The following is a 20,348-nucleotide window of genomic DNA, read 5'->3' as shown; positions in this document are numbered from 1 at the left end:
TATCAATGTTAGAGCTAGAACAATGGATACGTGTGTGCATGAAAGGTGTGTGCAGGTTAAACAATATAGGCAAAAGTATAGCACTTCAGACAATACAGACTACCTGATTAACACGTAAAGAATTATGATTTTATTTAAATCGGAAAGAATTATTGCTCAACCAAAACAAACATGGCGTCGGTAAGTAATTGAAGTAAAGATGTCAACTTTACCGAATAAAAGCAATTCATCAATCTTCATTCAGGAACTGTTTTAGGTAAGGAATACTTATTTGGTAATTGGGTAGTTTCTTTTCTATCAATTATGGAGAAATATATCTCTATTTTATATCATAAGTGGCCATTTAGAAAGGCCAAACCTGGGTAAAATGCATTGTTTTCTAGAGACAAATCAGCTTGAAAGTTGGCGCAGTAGGTCAAAATTATGTTTTAGTGAAGACATTATTTCCCTTCAGCTAATGTATTTGTTACTTAAGAAATCTTTAATTCATAATGAAAATCGTGCTTATTAGTATTTTGTTGTTAAAGCTGGGCCGTTTAGCCTACCATGTATAATTTATTAATGTACTCAGTGACATTTTATTCTTAACTTAAATTGCCTTGTCATTACCCTACCCTTGTGGTTTTAGATTATGTAGTTGTTACTGATATTATTTGCATGAATACAACCAGATGTAGGACTGTAAACATTTTATTTACCCCAGAAATATTTACCAACAATCCCACCCACCCAAAATAATACCACAATGTTAACAAAGAATAACGCAATTTCAGCTTCCTGTCACATATGTTATTTCATAGTGAGAAAAAAAAGTGGACTAGCATGGTCTAACGCTAAGCTGCTATCACCGGTGCACATACTGATGCGCTTGTGTTTGAATCGGTTTTATTGCTCTTTCAGCAAAGACTCCAGTCTAACTTTAACAACGTTTCTGTCCATACAATGCCTGAAAAATATAAATATTTAAATGCAGTAGCATATATTACTCTGAAGAAACTGTTTGCAGCTCACCCAGTGCTAGTGCAACAACAGTTTTTAATGGTTGTATACAAAAATAAGTATTTACTGCGAAGCACAGTTTCAGCACTAGTAATTCTGGAATATTATCATAAATGTGTGTGGTATGGATGAGTGCATTCGTAAGTGTATGTAGGTGTTCAATTGTTTAACAGTCTGATGGCACACAAATAGACAGAGCCTCTACAACCAGAGGTGGACAAACTTTTTGCTTCAATTTAGACCTCTCTGGCAACCTTTGTTGGTAAAACAGTCTAGCTAGTTTTTAAGCCTGCCCCTTTGGGATTATAAAGAACCTTTGCAACAAACTGGCAAAATAATGAACAGAATGTATAATAATAATGAGCAGAATCTTGAAGTATGACCAAGGTCTGAACACCAGGTTTCTCCTGGAAATAATACATTTTGTAATTTTTTTATTTATTTGTTTAAAACCCTCTCATGTTATTAATTATTTTTTATCAGCAGACAAATATCCCAATGGAGACAGAGTGGTTGTGTCTCTGTGAGAAGTGCGGAAAGGAATTCTCCAACAGTAGCCTGCTTTCCTCTCACCTTTGCACTGATGATTTAACCAGGAAGGGACAGTTGACCTGTTATAAGTGTCCTTTGTGCGATGAGGTCTTTCCCATGCCAGGTGTACTGAAGCACCACTTCCAAAGCCATTGGAAGGAGAGACCCGCAGGTCCCTTCCAGTGCTCCCAGGAGGGTTGCCAATTCAGCGCTTCAGAGCGGTTGGTGTACCAGGACCACCTGCACTCACAGCATGCTCTCACCCTGGTTCCTTGTACCTTCCGGTCTTGCACCTTTGCATTTCACACGCAGTCTGAAATGGAGAAGCACTGGCGTAGTCATATGCCCTTCCACTGCCCCCGCTGCGACTTTGTGGCGGCTCACGTTAAGCAGCTCATTGCACATGGTCTGGAACATGAGCGACAACTAGCTGCACCTTCGAGTAAGCTGCTGATGAAACTTTTATTTTTTTTCAACTGCAAAACTCAGACAAACATTATTATGCATTTCAGGTAGTCGCCTAAACTGGATGCCTTTGTGTTTTTTTTTATGTTTCTGCTCAGGTGACAAGGTGGAAACGATGACAAGCCAGGCTGAAAATAGCCAATCGGTTCTGGAGACCAGCACCGGGAGGCCAAGGAGACCCCGGAAACGCAATCCAGCTTTTGTGTCATCTTCATCGGAAGAAGAGGATGAGCGTAGAAAAGAAAGGAAGCAGAACCGCATCAACAAAAGAACCCGGGTGGAGGTGCAAAAAGACAAATCATCTGCAGCTACAAACATAAATGGGAACCCACCTAAAGGTATTCTGGGATGTCTGGTCCTGCTCTGTTGTTCTTGTTCAAACAGTCTGACCTCAAAAAAGCAAGCACAAGTTTAAACACATTTCTGTCATTTAATCCCAAACATGGTCTTTTTCTTCCAATTCATTTTGGGATCTACCCCTGTAAACATCATTTGGTTTATGACACGCTAGTGTAAAAGGACCATTGACATGTATGCATTTCCCTCCACATTCATTCTCCTTTGTCTCTCTACTCTTGACCTTTTCCAAACAAATATACCCCAAATTAAACATTTATATTGTCCATGTTTTATTTTATTTTTATCATTGGTATAATACTTCTACAAGGCAGTAGCTACTCTCCCTGGGGTCTAAACAGCAAATGTTGGCCAACACTAATACTAACAACAAAGTTGTTCCATTTTATTTGTTTAGTTGTAAAAGATAACACCTGCAGCTCTTTTGCGTCTTGCAGATCACATCATGGAGGGCACAGAGCATATGTATCGCACTCACATATGCCCCGAGTGCCGCCGCTGTTTCAAGATGCGCTCCCACCTCCTGGAGCATCTCCACCTCCACTTCCCTGACCCCAGCCTCCAGTGCCCCAACTGCAACCACTACTTCACCAGCAAGAGCAAGCTGCGCATCCACATGCTTCGCGAATCGGGCCAGAAGGTCCACCGTTGCTACCTGTGCGACTATGCTGCCGTGGAGAGAAACTCGCTCCACCGTCATCTGGCCAGCGTTCACGCTAACGAGGTGGATGGAAACATCCACACAGATGTCTACCCCTGTCCCACCTGTGGCCAGAGCTTCCGTCAGAGTCAGGCCCTTAAGGCCCACATGAAGTCCCACCACATGTTGCGTGATAGTCAGCCAATGGCTTGCTTACAGGAGGGATGCTCTTTTCAGACCTCTGACTGTAAGGAGCTCCAGAGACACACCGATGAAACCCATGGTTTCAAGGCTGTAAAATGCCGCCACCATGCCTGTAACGCCATCTTCAGCAGTCTCCAGGACATGGAGACCCATCACCGGATGCACCTGGCATTCCACTGCTCACATTGCGACTTCTCCTGCTCTAACAAAAGCCTTTTCCGGCAGCACAAGCGTCAAGGCCATGCCGGGGACAAGGAGTTGACCTGCAACTTCTGCCCTTTTGCCACGTTTAACCCGGTGGAGTTCCAGCAGCATGTCAGCCATTTCCACGCCAGTGAAAAGATACATCAGTGCTCTCAGTGCAGTTTTGTCACGGCACACAGGCGGGTTCTTAGACGACACATGCTTATGCATACTGGTGAGCAGAAAAACATTGAAGTCTTTAGACTCTTCCATAGCTTCTGGGTTATACATTTTTAAAACAGTTTTTCATGTGTTTTTCTTTTAGGTGAGAAGCCCCACAAGTGTAACCTGTGTGATTTTCGGTGCCGTGATGAAACCTACCTCAAAAAACATATGCTTACCCACTCAGATGACAAGAATCATATGTGCTCTGTGTGTGGCTATGTCACCAAATGGAAGCACTACCTGAATGTGCACATGCGGAAACATGCAGGCGATCTCAGGTAAGTGTTATACAACTTTTTACAGGTGTTTTATTCAGAGAATAATGGTCTGTTTTATAGTGTCCTTGCTGTGTAGTTTTGTAGGACAGTGTTTTGTTTAAACCTCTCCTTAGTAGATATTATTGTTAGTAGACTGGAACAACTGATTTAAATTAGTCAACTACGTACCAAGTTGTTCACTAGTTTAATCATGTCCTAGTTTAGAGTTAAAAACAAAGATTTTGAGATGTCTGGAGTAGCCTGAGGAGAGGTTTAGGAAAACCCCGGCATAGGGTTTTGTAAGAGATAAAGAGAATTACATTCAAAAAGAACTTTAGTCAGTTGTTCAGCTAAATCGATGTACGTGTGTCCACTGATCTATCTATTTTAAATGAGATGGGTCGATAAAGACGCTGAGAGATTAATAGAACAAATTCATGTCCCGTCTTAGGTACCAGTGTGACCAGTGCTCCTATCGTTGTCACCGCACAGACCAACTGAATAGCCACAAGCTGCGACATCAGGCCAAGTCACTGATATGTGAAGTCTGTGCGTATACCTGCAAGCGCAAGTATGAGCTTCGGAAGCACATGCTCTTCAAGCATTCTCAGGGCCATCAGACTCCTGTCTTCCAGTGTAAATACTGCTCATATCAGACATGCTACCGGCAAGCTATGCACAATCATGAGAACTGCAAACATACCCGAAATCGGGAGTTCCGCTGTGCCCTCTGCCACTATTCCACTTACAGTAGCACTGGCCTCTTTATCCACAAGAGGAAGGCCCATGGGTATGTGCCCGGGGATAAGGGGTGGCAAGAAAACTACGCTGCGAAGGAGAGGGAAAACAACTCAGTGGACTTACTGCATGGCTTCTACAAGACCCCAGCCAAGAGCTCTGCTGAAGGGCTTGTCAAGCAACTGGAAAATGTTGCTGGCTCTGCTGGTCAAAATGATACCAACCAACCAACCGTATCTGTCCCAGAAACCATGGAAGCCTTAAATACAAATTATGATACAGTCCAATTGGTTGGCGGCGAAGGAATTCTGGAAAGTCACTATTCAACAGATAATCAAGATCAAAGCGGTACATTTGTTTTGACAGCGGTGTCAAACCCTGTGTGTACTGAGACATTCCTGCAGGGTGAGACCAAATGCAGCAGAAACCCAACTAACAGAAGACACACTGTAAAACCTAAAGTGACCCAACCCCTGGGGCAAATGGCAAAATCTGCCAGTGAGGTAGGGGAAGAAGACATTGCTTTAGAAGATTGCAGTGACCTCAGTGATTTGGAAGACACAGAAGGTCCTTTTACTTATTCAATTAACCAAGCAGAGGTGAATCACACTGAGAAGGACACACGGATAACAGACGATTCCAACACAGCTGGCAACTCGCCCACTGAAATATTAGCAAAAAGAACAAGCTCCGAGATCCGCCTGAAGGCGATGAGGAAGCAAGACAAAGATCAAGCGGAGGCTCTGGTCTTGGAAGGCCGGGTGCAGATGCTGATGGTACAGAGTAAGACTGTCAAAGGTAGTGTGTACAAATGCGAACACTGCTCCTACGTGACCCGCAAGCGGATCTCTCTTCAGCATCACTCCCGCTCCTTTTGCCTTGCCAGGTGGAACGGACTCAAGTGCCTGGACTGTGGGACACAGTTCAAACAGAAGAGAGGCCTGAACACCCACCAGCTCAGGAAGTGTCCAGCTCTTCGAAAGAAGATGAGGAGGTTTGTTGGCACGCCATTGACTGGACAGTGCGCAGGCGGGGACTCGGTGAAAGGTCGGGAGGAATTACAGCACCCTGATGAAACTACAAGCGCAGATCATTCTGATGTAGTACCTTGTGATGTTGAACCGACCGGAGATCCCAAAGACGGCCAACTAGAAATGAGAGGAGAGGGTGGAAATCTATGTGATTCAACCAATCCAGAAAGCTTCACTAAGAGGGGGTCAACAGCACTACGCAAAAGCCAAAGAATAAAAGTTGGAATGTCGAAGAGAAGTGTGAAGCTTAGAAAGATCAAAAAAGGGAACATTTTTGGAAAGACTGAAAAAGGCCATCCTGTAAACCCAGAAAAGGACATTGCACATAAATACACAGAGGACAAAAGATTTACCTGCGAGATGTGCGGTATCTCATCCTGCAGGCTTGCTACTATAGAGCGGCACTGCAAAACATGCACAAGTAAAACTTCAACAAAGAATGCTGGCAAAATTGGTGAGGAGGAGAACATAACTGGGGATTCTGGAGAAGATGTGGTCAAGATTAATCCAAGCCATAAGTTCTCCTGTCCTAGCTGTCATTTCAGGTGCAAACAGAAGAGGGCACTAAACAACCATGAGAAGCGAGGCTGCCTGAAGCCGGACGACATGCAGTGCCAAGTCTGCTCATTTGTGGCTAAGTCTCAAAAAACATTAGCCACCCATATGCTAGTCCATCAGAAAGACAAGTCATTGCTCCAAAAAAGGGTACAGAAATCGTTTTTGCATTGTAACCATTGCCCGTTTACTTGTAAGCAGGATCGCCGAATGACCAAGCATGTGACTCTAAAGCATGAAGGTGCCGTACCCTACCACTGTAGCTTCTGCCCTTTCAGCACCACACGGCGCTACCGACTAGACGCCCATGAGTCTCTTCACACAGGCGTGGGCCGCCACAGCTGCAACCTCTGTGGCCAGACCTTCGGTGTTGCCTCCAAGCTCCGGCAGCACCGCAAGCGTGTCCACGACAAGCAGCCCTCCCATTTCTGCGCCCTGTGTGACTTCAGTGGCTACTCTCTAAATGATGTCCGGCGACATACTCTCCGCTGCCATACGGGGGAGCTCCTGTACCCCTGCGGCCAATGCGAGGCACGCTTCAGCTCTAGCACAGCGCTCATGCAGCACTGCAGCCGTAAGCACCTGAGCTCCACCAGCATAGCCTGCCAACAGTGTGACTTCGCCTGCGGTAGCCAGGCCACCCTTAAGAACCACCAGCAGAGGAAGCACCCGCAGCTGGACTGTGCCACCTGTCAGGAGACCTTCGCCACCAGGGAAAGCCTGGAGGAGCACCGGACTTTCCACCTCACCCAGCGATGCCTGCTTTGCCCCTTTGCAGCCCGAAAGAAACAGACACTCATCCAGCACCTCCTGGACAAGCATGAGGATGGTCCCTCAGAGGACAAGCACCTGAAGTGTGCCATTTGCGACTTCGCCTGTTGCCACCAGCTGGTCTTCGAGCAGCATGTTCGCTCTCACGGGGGTACCCGCCTCTACAAGTGCACAGACTGCCAGTACTCAACTCGCAACAAGCAGAAGATCACATGGCACATTCGCATACACACAGGAGAGAAACCCTACCACTGTGAGCAGTGCAGATACACCTGTACAGATCCCTCAAGGTTAAAGGTGAGCACTGAGGTCCTTCTAAGTTTTTCTTTCAGTAACGTTATAACAAGTTCCTATGCAGTTGTATTTAGTAGAGGAAAGGTCTTGTGTGTTTAATGCCAAAGGTGATTTACCCCAAGGAGCGGTACAAATCACATAGTGGGGATAATTAGAGATTATTATCATTATGTTTCAGTATCACATGAGGATCCACCAGGATGAGAAGAAGTATCTCTGTCCTGAGTGTGGCTACAAATGCAAGTGGATGAGCCAGCTGAAATATCACATGACCAAACATACAGGTATGATAGTAACTTTTAGATTATTGATGTTGTCATTCATAAAAAAATCCACGAAGTGATCTTCCCTGTCTGTTTTTCCCTCTTACTTCCTTCGTCGTCAGGGGATAAGCCGTATGCATGCGATGAGTGCGAGTACCGCAGCAACCGCAGCGACGCCCTCCGCGTCCACAGGGAGACACGGCACAGTGAAGAGCGCACCTTCATCTGTGAGAAGTGTGGCAAGGGCTTCAAGACCCGCTTCCTGCTCAAGACACACCAGCGCAAGCACAGCGAGGAGCGGCCCTACGTGTGTGGACTGTGCAACAGAGCCTTCCGCTGGCCAGCTGGCCTCCGGCATCACTACCTCACGCACACTGACCGTCAGCCCTTCTTATGCTGCCACTGCCCCTACCGCGCCAAGCAGAAGTTCCAGGTGGTCAAGCACCTCCGGAGGCACCACCCGGAACAGCCTGTTGAGCAGGGGGTAACCAAGGACCCCCAAGCCCTCAGACTTACCCTGCAGGAGGCTCGTATGGGGGGGCTAGAGGAAGGCGCCAGGGAGGAAGTGGAGGAGGCGCCAGGGGAGGAGGGGGTGGAGATGATTTTGCCAGAGGGGGTGGAGTTGGTGGTGGAAGAGGGGGTGGAGGATGTTATAGTGGACCAGCAGTGCAGTGAAACAGTTCAGGATGTTATACAAGACACTCAACTGGCCCCTGAGAAAACAAATGTTTTGCTCATCCAATCATGATGAGGACTGGGCTTTGGTGTTGAATTCTATCAACCTTGACAACAATTTACTATAACTAGTATGCATGTACATATTAGACTGCAAAGTACACAATGGAGGAAATAAGCATGTGTGTTTTAGTGTTGTTTAAAACCATTATGAATGGTTTGTAAAAAAAAAAGAAAAATGTGTCTTATGTTAATGATGTTAGAAGTGTTATTTAAAGGAAACCTTTTTAAATAGACAGTTTAAGATTTTAGTAATGAACAATTATGTCCTTTATCTAGTCAATTTAACTTATAGAAACCTTTTATATTAATCTGCACCCGGTATGAATGAATCTCTTGCATTCATCTAATGATAGTTCAGTGAGACAATCCCATATCCCATATCCAAGTACATTTTACTCAGAGGTAGTTATCAGCAGTCAGTGCTTGTGAAAAAAGTTGAAGCATTAGTTCATAAAAGAAACTGGTGTTTTTGTTTTGTTAGATCCTTGGTTATACTCTTAGCACAATGACTAGCATGCTAGCTATACCCATATTAAGTACTTTTAATGCATTGCAGTAATGTTGCAATGCAAATATGTAAATGCTACATATGATCTACCTTCAAACAGGGAGTTGTGAGAATGGTAGACTGATTCAATTGCCTGGTGAAGAAGATAAAGGGCCTCATTGACCAAATGTGGAATCATTCGTTCAATCTTTTATAATAATGTTTAATTAAGAAGTCTTATTTCTCTCTTTATTTACACAGCTTTATGCATTCACATAACAGTATAATACGTTTACATCATAAAACCTGAGATATTGATATATCTTCATGTCACACTGAGGAACTGTATAAAATGTCTATGGAAGCGGTGGACTCATTATTTATGTAGTTACAGACTGGTGACAAATTAAAGGAAAAAACTGTGTCTCAATAAGGTGTTGGGCCACCATGAGCCACGAGAACAGCTACAATGTGCCTTGGCCTAGATTCTAAGAATTTCCGGACCTCTTGTGGAAGGATGGAACATAATTCTCAATGTATTTATTCATTTATTCAGGTGTTTCCTTTAATTTATCAACCATCGATATCTCACCCTACTAGCACACAATGCAAATGTTGAATACTTGAACGTTAATGAAATGTGGATAAATGTAAAGGGAATACCTTTTTTTTTGTAGGAGCCCTACAGTTTTAGGCATTGCTTCAGCTTGATTAGCCAGGAGCTATTAAACATGCCATGTCACAGAAGCTAAGCTCAATTTTTTCTATTATCTGCATGGGCCTGAAACACAGCATAACATCTTATTAAATGTATTCAAGTAAAAACTAAATATGTAGTGTTTTAAAAGATTCAATTTCTTTGGGAAATTGAATCTTGCCGCCAAAATTCCCAGGTTATGCTGTCTAAGATGGGATGAAAGGGTTTTTTCATCTTTCATCAGCGTTAGGTCAACAGATGTTCGCTTGGTAATTTAAGCAGAAATGCTCTCAAGCAATCCTACTGATGAAGTTTTCAATGCATGAAACATTTGGGTTGAATGTGACAGCAATCTTTAAAGCCCTTCCATGTTTTTGGGGTTGTAGCATGTTACTCAGTTTCTGTTGTTAGCTCAGAGATCTTGATGTTAACAAACAGAGAAGAGAGAGGGAGTGCAGTCCCATCTTTGGACAGGAGATGGATGTGGCGATACCCTGTGAAGAGTGGGTGGGGAGGGCAGAAAAATCACTTTGTTCTCATGGGGATCACTTTAAAACAAGAAATAAAATATGTACCAAACAGAGATTTAAATAAAAGATTAATCAATAGGATAAACAAAAAAATTTATAATGCAATTAGAATTCACCAAGTTATACAGATTTGATGGATTCTGAGGGGTAAAATTATACCACCAATCTTACCTGGCTGAATGCAAGTGAAGGGAACAGTGAATTGTCCCACAAAGTCATTCCTGGAGGCCTTGTCATAGTCCTCCACCACGAAACGCACCAGGGCCAACTCAGGGACATGGATGATAAAATTGAGAGTTTCATTCCACAGAGGGTTAAAGCCTGCAGGCAGAGGGCAACAGATATCAGTGAATGACAGGTTTCTATGTCGTTATCTTCAGTGTGTGGTATAATAAACTAAATTCAATAAAACTAGCAATATAAATGTTATTTGCAGTGGTTTTGTGGTAACTGAATTATAATCAGAGTAGCGTTTGCAGTTAGGTAATTACTTTAGTTAAGTACTGGATCTACAATACTTTTTTCAACAAAATAAGAGTTTTTGTGTATATACAGCGGATATAAAAAGTCTACACACCCCTGTTAAAATGCCAAGTTCTTTTGATGTGAAAGAATGAGACAAATATAAATCATATCAGAGCTTTTTCCACTTTTACTTGTAGTCCATGAAATTTCAGGTTTGGATGGACCTAAACTAAACAACAGAGTATGAAAACTATATGTTTCCAATGGTAGCTTTAGATTTACTTCTTTCAGTGTGAAGTAAATGTTAGCTTGGTAAACACAGATGGTTTTCCTGACACTGGTCATCTAATATGCTGAAATATTTTATGTTTTATAATAATGCTACATGTAAAAATATTGTTAATGCATATTTTTAAGGCCAGTGGTAGGCTTGGTCTGAACACATCCCAATGGATCTGTATTGCCAGGTCATGTAAACTGTTCCCTCACCATTGTTATGAATGTAACTAGTCTCTTGCTTAGCTTGGTCCTTTGATACTCCATAGATCTCCACTCTAACCAGAGGGTCAACGATGGAGCCCTCCTTCTGGTTCAGCTTTGGTAGCTGCTGCCCACTGATAACCTGTTGGAGACAAGCATGCAAAACCCCGACAGGTAAACAGACAGAAAAATGAAACCTAGAGAAAACACTGTACATTCAAAAAGCACATATCCCATCGTAGTTGTGAAACCAATGCAAACGTGCATTTCTAATAGTGTAGGATCCTCCATGATCCAACTGCTCAATATCAGACACGAACCAATGATCCTCGGTTCAAAGACACAGAATGACCGCTCTTTGATGACATCAATGATATGGCTACAGGTGTATGATACATAGCAGTTATTTTTGGACCTGAATAGACAAGCGGAGTGGTTTGTAGCCTTCTCGCTCCTCGGGTCTCTCTGGGTCAAAAGAGGAATCATTCCTCATGAAGTCTGGTTTGAGGACGTAGCCACAGCAGCCATTCTGATGGAAAAGCCCATCGTTCAGATCCATCTCCAGACCAGCCGTCTGGACATTAAGAGCCACTAGCAAAAGAGCGTTCAATCGGTCACTTGGTCTACTCATTTTAATAATGGATAAATGTTTTTGTACACGTCTCACCCATTTGGCAGCCCACGTTCCACAGCTCCTGCGGGTTGTAGTTGGAGGAGTCCGTTCTCATGCCACTGGGGTAGACCCTGCTCAGGTGTCTGCTGTTGTGTTGCACAAACTCCATCCCTGACAAAGACATACAGCCACCGTTTATACGATGCCCTAAATTAGGGCCCATACAACTGTCAAAGGGAGTGAATTACTCACTGATGACCCTGAATACATAGTTTGGTATGGAGGGAATGCTAATGTAGCTCAGGGTGCACCTTTTTCCTTTGCGAGTTTCCTGGCCTTAGACTCCGAGAAAGAGGACATCTCGTAGCACTTCGAGTGCTGGCAAGAGTATTCAAAGCCGTAGAAATGGACACTCTTGCAGTACACCACCAGATCAGAGAGTTCCCTGGATAGCTTAGATTTCTGGAGGGGACATGACATGTCTACGTAAGTGAACAAATCTCACATTCTTTCAGGTTAGTGAATGAATGCAAAATGTGATGAGCTCGCAGGCGAAGGTAAAGTGTTCACTGCAATTATTGCAATAATTGTCTTGTTTTTTTTGTAATAAATGGCAAAATGTTGTAACTATAATAATGCAACAGTTTATAATAGTTTAATGGTGGCTCTGGTTAACCTCCAAATATGAATCTAAGAGTGACTTAAAATAATGACTTGCATTTATCTGAAGATAGCTAGGTGAAAGGACATACAGTATTCCCTCAATATAGTAGTTACCTGAAAAGGCTAGCTTACCTTATCACCGAGACCAAGGTCCTCTGCAGACAGGGTTTCTGCTGATGGGCTCTTAGGCTCATCCTCATCACTGACCTCATCAGTGACCTCATCAGTGACCTCATCGTTTAGTGTATCACTTTCTTCTAGGCCGCCAATCTTCTTGGCTTTCAGCAGGATTTTGCCCTTCAAATCCTAATGTAAGTATGCGCATGTACACGCCCACACACACACGCACGCACACACAAACAGATACTGTCTGATGTTTCTCATAGGAAATGTCTGCCGATCTATATAATGTGTGTATTGATTGTCTGAAGTGCTCTAAGTGGAAAAAGTATGCAAATCACTTAAGACCAAAAGATTACACTGCTCTTAGCATCACCGCAATCCCTAAAAGGAAAACACTTGGCTTGCTTTGTTAAATAATTGACTTGCATCGCTGAAAACCGTTTACAGTAAAGTAGATGAAGAGAACAGAAAACACGTTGAAGGGGCCCAGTGTTGGTTTTACCAGGGGAGAGGGCAGCACTTGGGGAACAAGTCCGTTCAGGGGGGCCCTGAGCAGTGTGTCCCCCAGGATGGTGTCCATGAGCTGGGCCATGACCCTCTGCTGCTCCACGCTGCAGTGGTTCTCCAGGGAAAGGACGACAGGGAACTCAGACACCTGGGACACAGGGAGAGAATGACAGAACGATAAATGGATGTGCTGAACATACAGTAACAGACACTTGGTTTAAGCGAAGAACCATCACAGAAGGACAGTGGGAGGCTAAATTAGACATAACATTTGAATATAGATCTGCCTTGGTTATGAAGGGCACACTTCATGCCAGTATGTACTGTGAGACGCCCACCTTGAAGGCGTACTCCCCCAGCGTGGTGATGACATCCCTGAAGAGGATCTTGGAGGTGAAGGTGTGTCCGTGATAAACAACAGGTTCTCCGTTCGGCCCGTCCCAACAGTCCACCTCGACACAACGACAGCCCCGCTTCAGAGCCCTGTACAGGAAGTAGACGTGTACACGGGGGATCTGTTTGATTTGTCACAATGAGAGGTACTGTGGACACCTTTTACACTGTCTCAACTAACACACCTCATTCAACTGACCGTATTCTAAATTTGACTGCGTGTCAGCTTGTGCTGGGACAAAGGTTTGTCCCAATCTGGCCCCATTAGGACATAAGGGTTATTAGGGTTATAACTGGATGATGGGTGAGTAAATCTCAGGTTTGGAGTGACTGAGACAGATTTGTTCCTCACCTGATGTAAGCCTCCTGGCTGCTCTGTCCTCTTAGCTGGTCCTCCATGAGGTAGGTGTTGTGGGAGGAGCATATGAAATAGTGGCTGAGGGGCTGGCTCATGTCTTGATGCAGTTCCAGCCGTTGGGGATCAAAGATGTCTCCCTCCGAGGAGACCAGGTATATCTGGAAGCCATCTATAGACATGGCCCCCTGTTTCTTGGCTGTGAGGAGAAATGGGACAACCCAATCAGAAGACGCTACTGCCCACCTCTCTTGGTTGTCGTTGACAATGGTCAGTATATTATTGGTCAAACATGGTTACTTATTGAATGATTTATTAGAATATAATACAATGTCTTCTTTTTTAGGAACAACTTCATTGTGGGTTCCTCTGATGATTATGATAGGCTGCGGGTGACCTCCATTGACCACACTGGTCCATACCGGTCTCAGAGGGTTCAAAGCGGACAATCAGCTCATGCGCGTGGTCCTGACTTTCCTCCCCCTTCTGCTGCTCCTGCCTCAGGAATTCCTCCAGCTCAGCGAGGGTTAACATCTGTCCGTCCCGGGAGTAGTTCTGGAACACATTCCACACGTCCTCTCTCTGAGTCAGCATCTTGTAGAACTGGACAAATTCCTCAATTTCCAGGCAACCTGACTCTGACTTATCTGCCCGCTAGGGGTCGAGAAAAAGAACATAATTGTTTAGGTTAGTTATCACAGAAAAGCAACGTTGGGGACAATTTCACCACCAACAAAATCCCAATTCATCTCCTGCTCACAATACTTTACAAACTTGTCAAAAGCCACAGATTTTCCATTAGAATATGAGCACATGCCTGAACATTAAATGAATCTGAAAGATAGGCACCATCCTACCTAATATGAGTGTGTGAGACATAATGTTGGTTCTGTACAACCAAACACATGGGAGATTCAAAAATGAAATGGTTGGGATGGAAACCTCACCGTGAAGAGGCGAAGAGCGTACTCCTCATTCATGTCCACGTTCATCATCTTCAGCAGTGAGCGCACCTCCTTGAAGTTCATCCGTCCATCCTTATTTTTGTCCGCCTTTTGAAACCAGTCCCAGATCCACCTGAGAGAAGGAAAACGGTGGCTAAGGGCAACAACTAGCAACAAACAGCTACGCATTGAGCAACATTATGACATAAAAACTTTACAGCTCTGACAACTTCTTATGACAGTGTTATATCCATTGTTGGCCTTGTTATGATGAGGATCTGTTAAGTCAAGTGTCACCAGACACATGTTGGTCAAATCTGCCTCTTTGTGACCTTCAAATTCTATCTGACAAAATCTAGATAATTTACTTCATAATACAGAACGATCACTGGTTTGATATAACTATTCAGCGCTGAGCTTGGGACAAGGATACTGGTCAAGCCTCTCCTTGGCATCCATGCTCTCAGTGTTCTGGACCAGCTTGCGAATGCCCCGGATCCAGGCCTGCGCATCGGACGCCGACTCCGCCACCAGGTCCAGGTTGCCGCGGCGTCCACGGAACACCAGGGTGAAACAGAGGTCAGCGGGGAACTCTTCAGCGATGCTCTGCAGAACCTCCGACTGGTGGCCCTCACGCACCGCCTCAATATCGCCCACAGAGACTAGAAGGAAACATTTGTCCCGCAAAGATGTGCTAAAGTTATTTGATTGTAAAAGCCATTTCTCAGAGGATTACACCATGTAACACGTTTTCATTTTTATTTTGTTCCTGTGTAATAAGTTGTATTTCCTAATTGCATATTGTGTGTGGAGAGAACAGAGAGCAGTAAGACAACATAAGATCTGATCATGAAGCAAAGTTTGTGGGGAATAATAGCCATTTTCTATACTTTTTACCCATATAGAAATTCTATGGCAATCAATTCAGTTATTCGTGGTCAGATCTTATCTTGCCTTACTGCTCTCCGTTTTCTCCACACACAACATCACCAACCTCCACACCCTTTATACTCACAGGTTGAGTGGCCTGTCCCTGCCCATCTGGACTTGTACCAGATTGTCTGGCCGTCATCCTGTAGCCGGAAATGGCGCTGCTTCTTCCAAGATCGAGACTTCACCTTCCTCAACATGGCCCCAGCCTTCATAACCTGGATGTCTTCATCATCTTGGGCAACTTTACAGGATTAGAGGTCAGGAGTCAATATTGGTATCAAAGGTTTACTTATACAGTCCTTATTTAATCTACAACCCCTTTTCCCTAAACAGTACATATATTTAGAGAATCCGGAGAAATCTCTCTACGCAAGGGACAAGCCCGAAAACCGTTATTGGATGGCTGTGATCTCTGGGACCTCAGGCAGCACTGCATTAAAAACAGACAAGCCACCCAGCTTGTTATCAGCGCACATTGACTGCAGTCCAGACCTGTCAACCATTGAAAACATTGGGTGCATTATGAAGGAAAAATATGACACAGGAGACCCCGAACTGTTGAGCAGCTGAAATCTTATATCAAGCTAGAATGGGAAAACATTTCACCTTCAAAACTACAGTAACTGGTCTCCTTAGTTCCCAAACACTTACAGAGTATTGTTAAAAGAAGAGGTGATGCAAAAGTGGTAAACATGCCCCCATTGCAACTTTTTGATATGTGTTGCTGGCACCAAATTCAAAATGGTGTGTATTTTTCCAAAAACATAACATTTCTCAGTTTCAACATTTGATATGATGTCTTTGTACTATTTTCAATTAAATATTTGGATAATTGATTTTCATTCTGTTTTTATTTGCATTTCGCTCAGCGTCCCAACTTTTTTGGAAACGGGATTGCAATAAACAACATTATTTATCTATTCTGTTTAATAGAGCTTGATAGATGATAAACAATATTTAGTTGGATGAAAAATGTATTAAACTGTATTTTTCCTTTTGTCTTCATGCCACCCTTTTATATCTGTCAACAGTTTATCATAGTGCCCTTCGATTTATTACATCAGTTATAACGCTCATCACTGCATCCTTTATCAGAACGTTGCCTGGACCTCCTTAAAAGTGTGTAGATCCCTTCATTACTCCATTTGTTTATATAAAGACCTACTCCACAGGGTTCCGATATACTTAACATCTCTGTTGACACTTATAGCCTGATCCCAGATCACAGAGTTGGTTCGTGTCACAGACACCTTTTTTGAACTACTGCATTGGGTAGTTCCTGTTCTTGTTTCTGTTCAACATTATATTCAGTTCACCTGTGTTTTAGCCCCCACCTGTTTCTGTTTTCCTTGTTTTCTCAGTGTATTTAGTTCAGCCCTTTTCTCCTTGTCCTTGTGGGTCATTGTGTGTGTATATGTCGTGTACACCTGTTGTGCCTGTGCTCCTGTGCTCCTGTGCTCCTGTGCTCCTGTGCTCCTGTGCTCCTGTGCTCCTGTGCTCCTGTGCTCCTGTGCTCCTGTGCTCCTGCACCATTGGACTTTTTGTAGTGCCCGGCACTCAGTTTACGTTATTTCTTCGTTTGTTTAATAAAAAGGGGAAACCCTATGGACTTCTGCATTTGCCTCCGTCTCCATACCTAACAGCGTGACATTGGATTAATGTTCCCTGGGCACACTTGTAAATGAGAATGAGGTCTCAATGTGTTTCCCTGGTAAAATAAAAGTGACATAAAAAATAAAATACAAAAACTTACGCAAGCTGTAGGGAGAATCCATAGCTGGCTTTCAAACGTGCCCTTGAGGATTTCCTGACAAAAAAGAGGAAAATTGCAGTGATACATACTGTTCATTTAGTCATTTACGTACAGCTAAATGACCACAGTTTAAAAGGTACAAACTCTTAGCACACTAATTCCCTCCCTACTTGCTAATCAATGTTATCCACCATTGCTGAATAACCAAGCTTTCATTAACATTTTTGCTTTTAGCAGAGCTTGTACATTTAATAAGACTTAAATGTTTTTCTTATCCATTTACTGATTGACTACAAGAGGATACTTAATTAATAGCCTCAAACTTGGAATCTACAGTTGCTGCATTAATTCAATTAGGACTCCATGCACTGTAGAAATCTCAGGCCGAAGAAAAGGGTCCCATTGCATTGTACTATGTTCAGCATAACTTTCATGAATAAGGAAAACACTAAAAGTAACAGTAAGTTGTCCAACTAATAAAAAAATACAAGTCACTGGCACCATCAAATTATAGCTGTGTATTGAATTAGCCTAAAACTGGATTATTACTTTTTAAGAAAAAAGAAATTGGGGGATAAACCCTTGCCAAGAGGAAACTCACAGGGCGGTATTGCATTGTACACTGAACAACAGACATTATAACTGTTCCATAAAGAGAGACATCAAATTGTTCCCCTCCCCTCTTTTTGGCTTTAGAATGGGTGTCTTTCCTCACATTGTAAAGTTACAACCTTTTCTAGAACAATGGTTAGTTTTGAAAATATATTTTGGCGTTGTTTGGTCACATTCTCAGCTGTTTCAATGTCCAGCATACCAAATATACAACACATACCTCCGGCAGGCTTGATATCAATTTCATCCAGGGAACAAGTATGAGTTGATCTATGAGTTGAATACTTTTGACCAAAATCAGAATGATGTTGCAGGTTTTATGTTTGTCAGAAGTCAGAACTCTCTCTAAGCCATCCTTTCCCTGGATAGCCCCTTCAACTACATATAGCTGAAAGTAAACACTCATGCATACACACAGTCACATAGTTGTAACCAATGAATAAGCTTCTGTGTTACGTTATTTTGTGGCTGTTGCAATAGTGTTTGGGATAAATATACCCACCCTACTGCCAGAGGGTGTCCACACACACATACACGCATAGACACACACTCATGACTCACTGGTAAATCTGTCTCATACTCTAAATCGGCACAATTCATTTTGAAATCTTGTTTATCAAGTGATGTTGTTTATCAAAGGATTTTGTTTATAGGGAGTGGACTGTTGCTATGGGTTTGTTTTACATTAGGGAGATAAAAAAAATATTACTCCAATAAACACTTTTCCCCGGACAAAAGCCATGAAAGCCAGGGTTTGGTGAGGTCCCTGTCACTACTCAATACATGCCAATAAAAATCCCATCCGAAAGACGGAAACCTTACACAAGGCAATGTCCCCAATTTCTGCCCTGGGGCATTGAGATGTCCTAAGACCAGAGGGAAGAGTACTCATACTTTAACCTCACTTCCATCTGCATCTGGTCCCCCATCCAGGGACCAGCCAGGAGAAACCCTGCTTGGCTGCTTATTCTTGCATATATGCATGTGTCTCCTGTATAATAACTCCTTATTGTAATCATCTGTGATATCCACAGGAATGTTTTATTCCCCTTTTACTAAACCTCTTTGCTCAACAGTGTATAGAGAACACTTTGGGCCAGCTATGTGAAGAAACCTATAAAGGCTTGGCTTTTCAGGACATTTGTAAAAATGTAATTATGCCAGGAAGGGATGCTGGAGGTCAACAAAGTAGAGCCAGGTACTGAAACATGAGACAGAATCAAAATAACAACTAAGGAGGTACATTTAAAATCAAACCAACCACCAGAACAGTTCTGTCAAGGAATTTGAATGGTCTATGGAAAAGAAAGGAGACTTACCAAATGTATGACCACTCCCTATGGTCTTCGCCTTGGCAGTGGCTGCCACTGCTGTGAAGAGCTCTGGAATAGATTGGAGATATTTAATAAGAGCCAGTCCAGTAAAAGACTCCAGACCAGAACAGAATTAGGGAGTGCCCAAATATAGCCAGCCCCCTGGAAGGCCTCCAGAGAGTATGGGTCGTGTAGAACGCTCCAGAACTGTGGACACTAAGGGAGTGTCTTGAGACCACAAGACCAGCACAGTGCTCCGGAGATGGGGAGTGTCCAGGGGAAAGCTGGCTCAATGTCAGCCTCTCTGTCCACTCTGACTGCTTCGTCTAGGAAAACGGATCCCCAGTCAACACTGCCGCACGCTGGTACACTCCTCCTCCCTCCACATACCCCCACCCCTTCCTTCATTGGCTGCCACTCCCTCTTTTTCCTTCCTCTTGCAACTGATGATGTTTTTTTTTTTCCAAGGCTACTTTTCTTGCTTTCCTTTGCTCACGTATTCTTGTTCACTGCTTCTGTGTACTGCCTCTCACTATGTACTCTATGCTGTCTCCACACACTATTTCAATTTAAAGAGCTTAGCCAGGTTAAAGATCTGATTATTTGGCCTAATCATGTGGAATTTAAGATATTTCCCCATTCATAACATTGTGCATATAGTTTACGAATACTCTGTTAGGAATATAAAAATAAAGAGACAGGTTATCTTTATGTTGTTGGTGCTAAACTGGTAGCCATTCTATCGTAGCAACGGGTCACAAATCTGCTTAGAAAAATAGTATGTGATTATTTAGTGGCAGTATTTTGCTAACAGATACTTAAGAAGTGAAGCTAAGTTTACATCTAATTATTTAGTTGGTGTGCACATAGCCTGTCTTCTCATTGCAGCCAGGTTTACAAGGTATTTTTACTTTGGATCTGTCACAATGATCAGTTAATTGACAGTGTGGCAAATAACTGAGGAATCAATTAGCCTTCTTTTGTTTATTCTAATCTGTTAAATAGTTTCCTCAAGAAGTGGTTGGGTCTTACTGTTTTGCTCCCCTGTGGCTCTGTGGGGTTTGTTTGTGTTTGTAAGAAGACCAGTTGGTCTAGGAGGCTCTTTAGAATAATGTCAATAGATCTGGGATGTTTTGAGACTGCTATTTTTCAGTGGGTGTGACATTTATTTAAATTATTTTCTGTATTTTTATAATTAATCAGCATATATTACGAATTCTGCTCTGCAT

The 20,348-nt window shown here is 43.1% G+C and overlaps 2 protein-coding genes across 7 annotated transcripts; one reads left to right on the top strand and one right to left on the bottom strand.

The window, feature by feature from the left end:
• The first annotated feature begins 7 nt into the window (after positions 1-7).
• Positions 8-9,102, top strand: znf142 (zinc finger protein 142). Of its 5 annotated transcripts, none has more exons than XM_010879827.5 (8): positions 8-180; positions 1,486-1,972; positions 2,094-2,333; positions 2,790-3,614; positions 3,705-3,882; positions 4,313-7,253; positions 7,429-7,534; positions 7,636-9,102. In XM_010879827.5, the coding sequence occupies exons 1-8, from the start codon at positions 172-174 to the stop codon at positions 8,259-8,261; spliced, it is 5,412 nt and encodes a 1,803-aa protein (XP_010878129.2). In that variant the 5' UTR covers positions 8-171; the 3' UTR covers positions 8,262-9,102. The 5 variants fall into 5 exon arrangements, with proteins under 5 accessions (XP_010878129.2, XP_012993323.2, XP_010878130.2 ...); XM_013137869.4 differs by having other exon boundaries at positions 1,483-1,972; XM_010879828.4 differs by having other exon boundaries at positions 8-256.
• plcd4b (phospholipase C, delta 4b) lies at positions 8,970-19,420 on the bottom strand. Of its 2 annotated transcripts, XM_029125841.2 has the most exons (16): positions 19,126-19,420; positions 17,195-17,248; positions 15,524-15,682; positions 14,942-15,170; positions 14,512-14,641; positions 13,987-14,218; positions 13,562-13,763; positions 13,155-13,299; positions 12,812-12,964; positions 12,319-12,492; positions 11,835-11,985; positions 11,578-11,694; positions 11,326-11,501; positions 10,920-11,052; positions 10,137-10,286; positions 8,970-9,929 (listed from the first exon to the last, which is right to left on the bottom strand). In XM_029125841.2, exons 2-16 carry the CDS (start codon positions 17,214-17,216, stop codon positions 9,826-9,828), a joined length of 2,277 nt encoding a protein of 758 aa, XP_028981674.1. In that variant the 5' UTR covers positions 17,217-17,248; positions 19,126-19,420; the 3' UTR covers positions 8,970-9,825. The 2 variants fall into 2 exon arrangements, 1 of the variants encoding a protein (XP_028981674.1); XR_003782996.2 differs by lacking the exons at positions 8,970-9,929; positions 10,137-10,286 and having other exon boundaries at positions 10,957-11,052; positions 11,326-11,439.
• Positions 19,421-20,348: the final 928 nt, after the last annotated feature.

Source organism: Esox lucius, chromosome 16 (assembly GCF_011004845.1).
Source record: "Esox lucius isolate fEsoLuc1 chromosome 16, fEsoLuc1.pri, whole genome shotgun sequence".
NCBI classification, from domain to species: Eukaryota; Metazoa; Chordata; class Actinopteri; order Esociformes; family Esocidae; genus Esox; species Esox lucius.
This window is presented reverse-complemented; position numbering and strand designations above follow the sequence as displayed.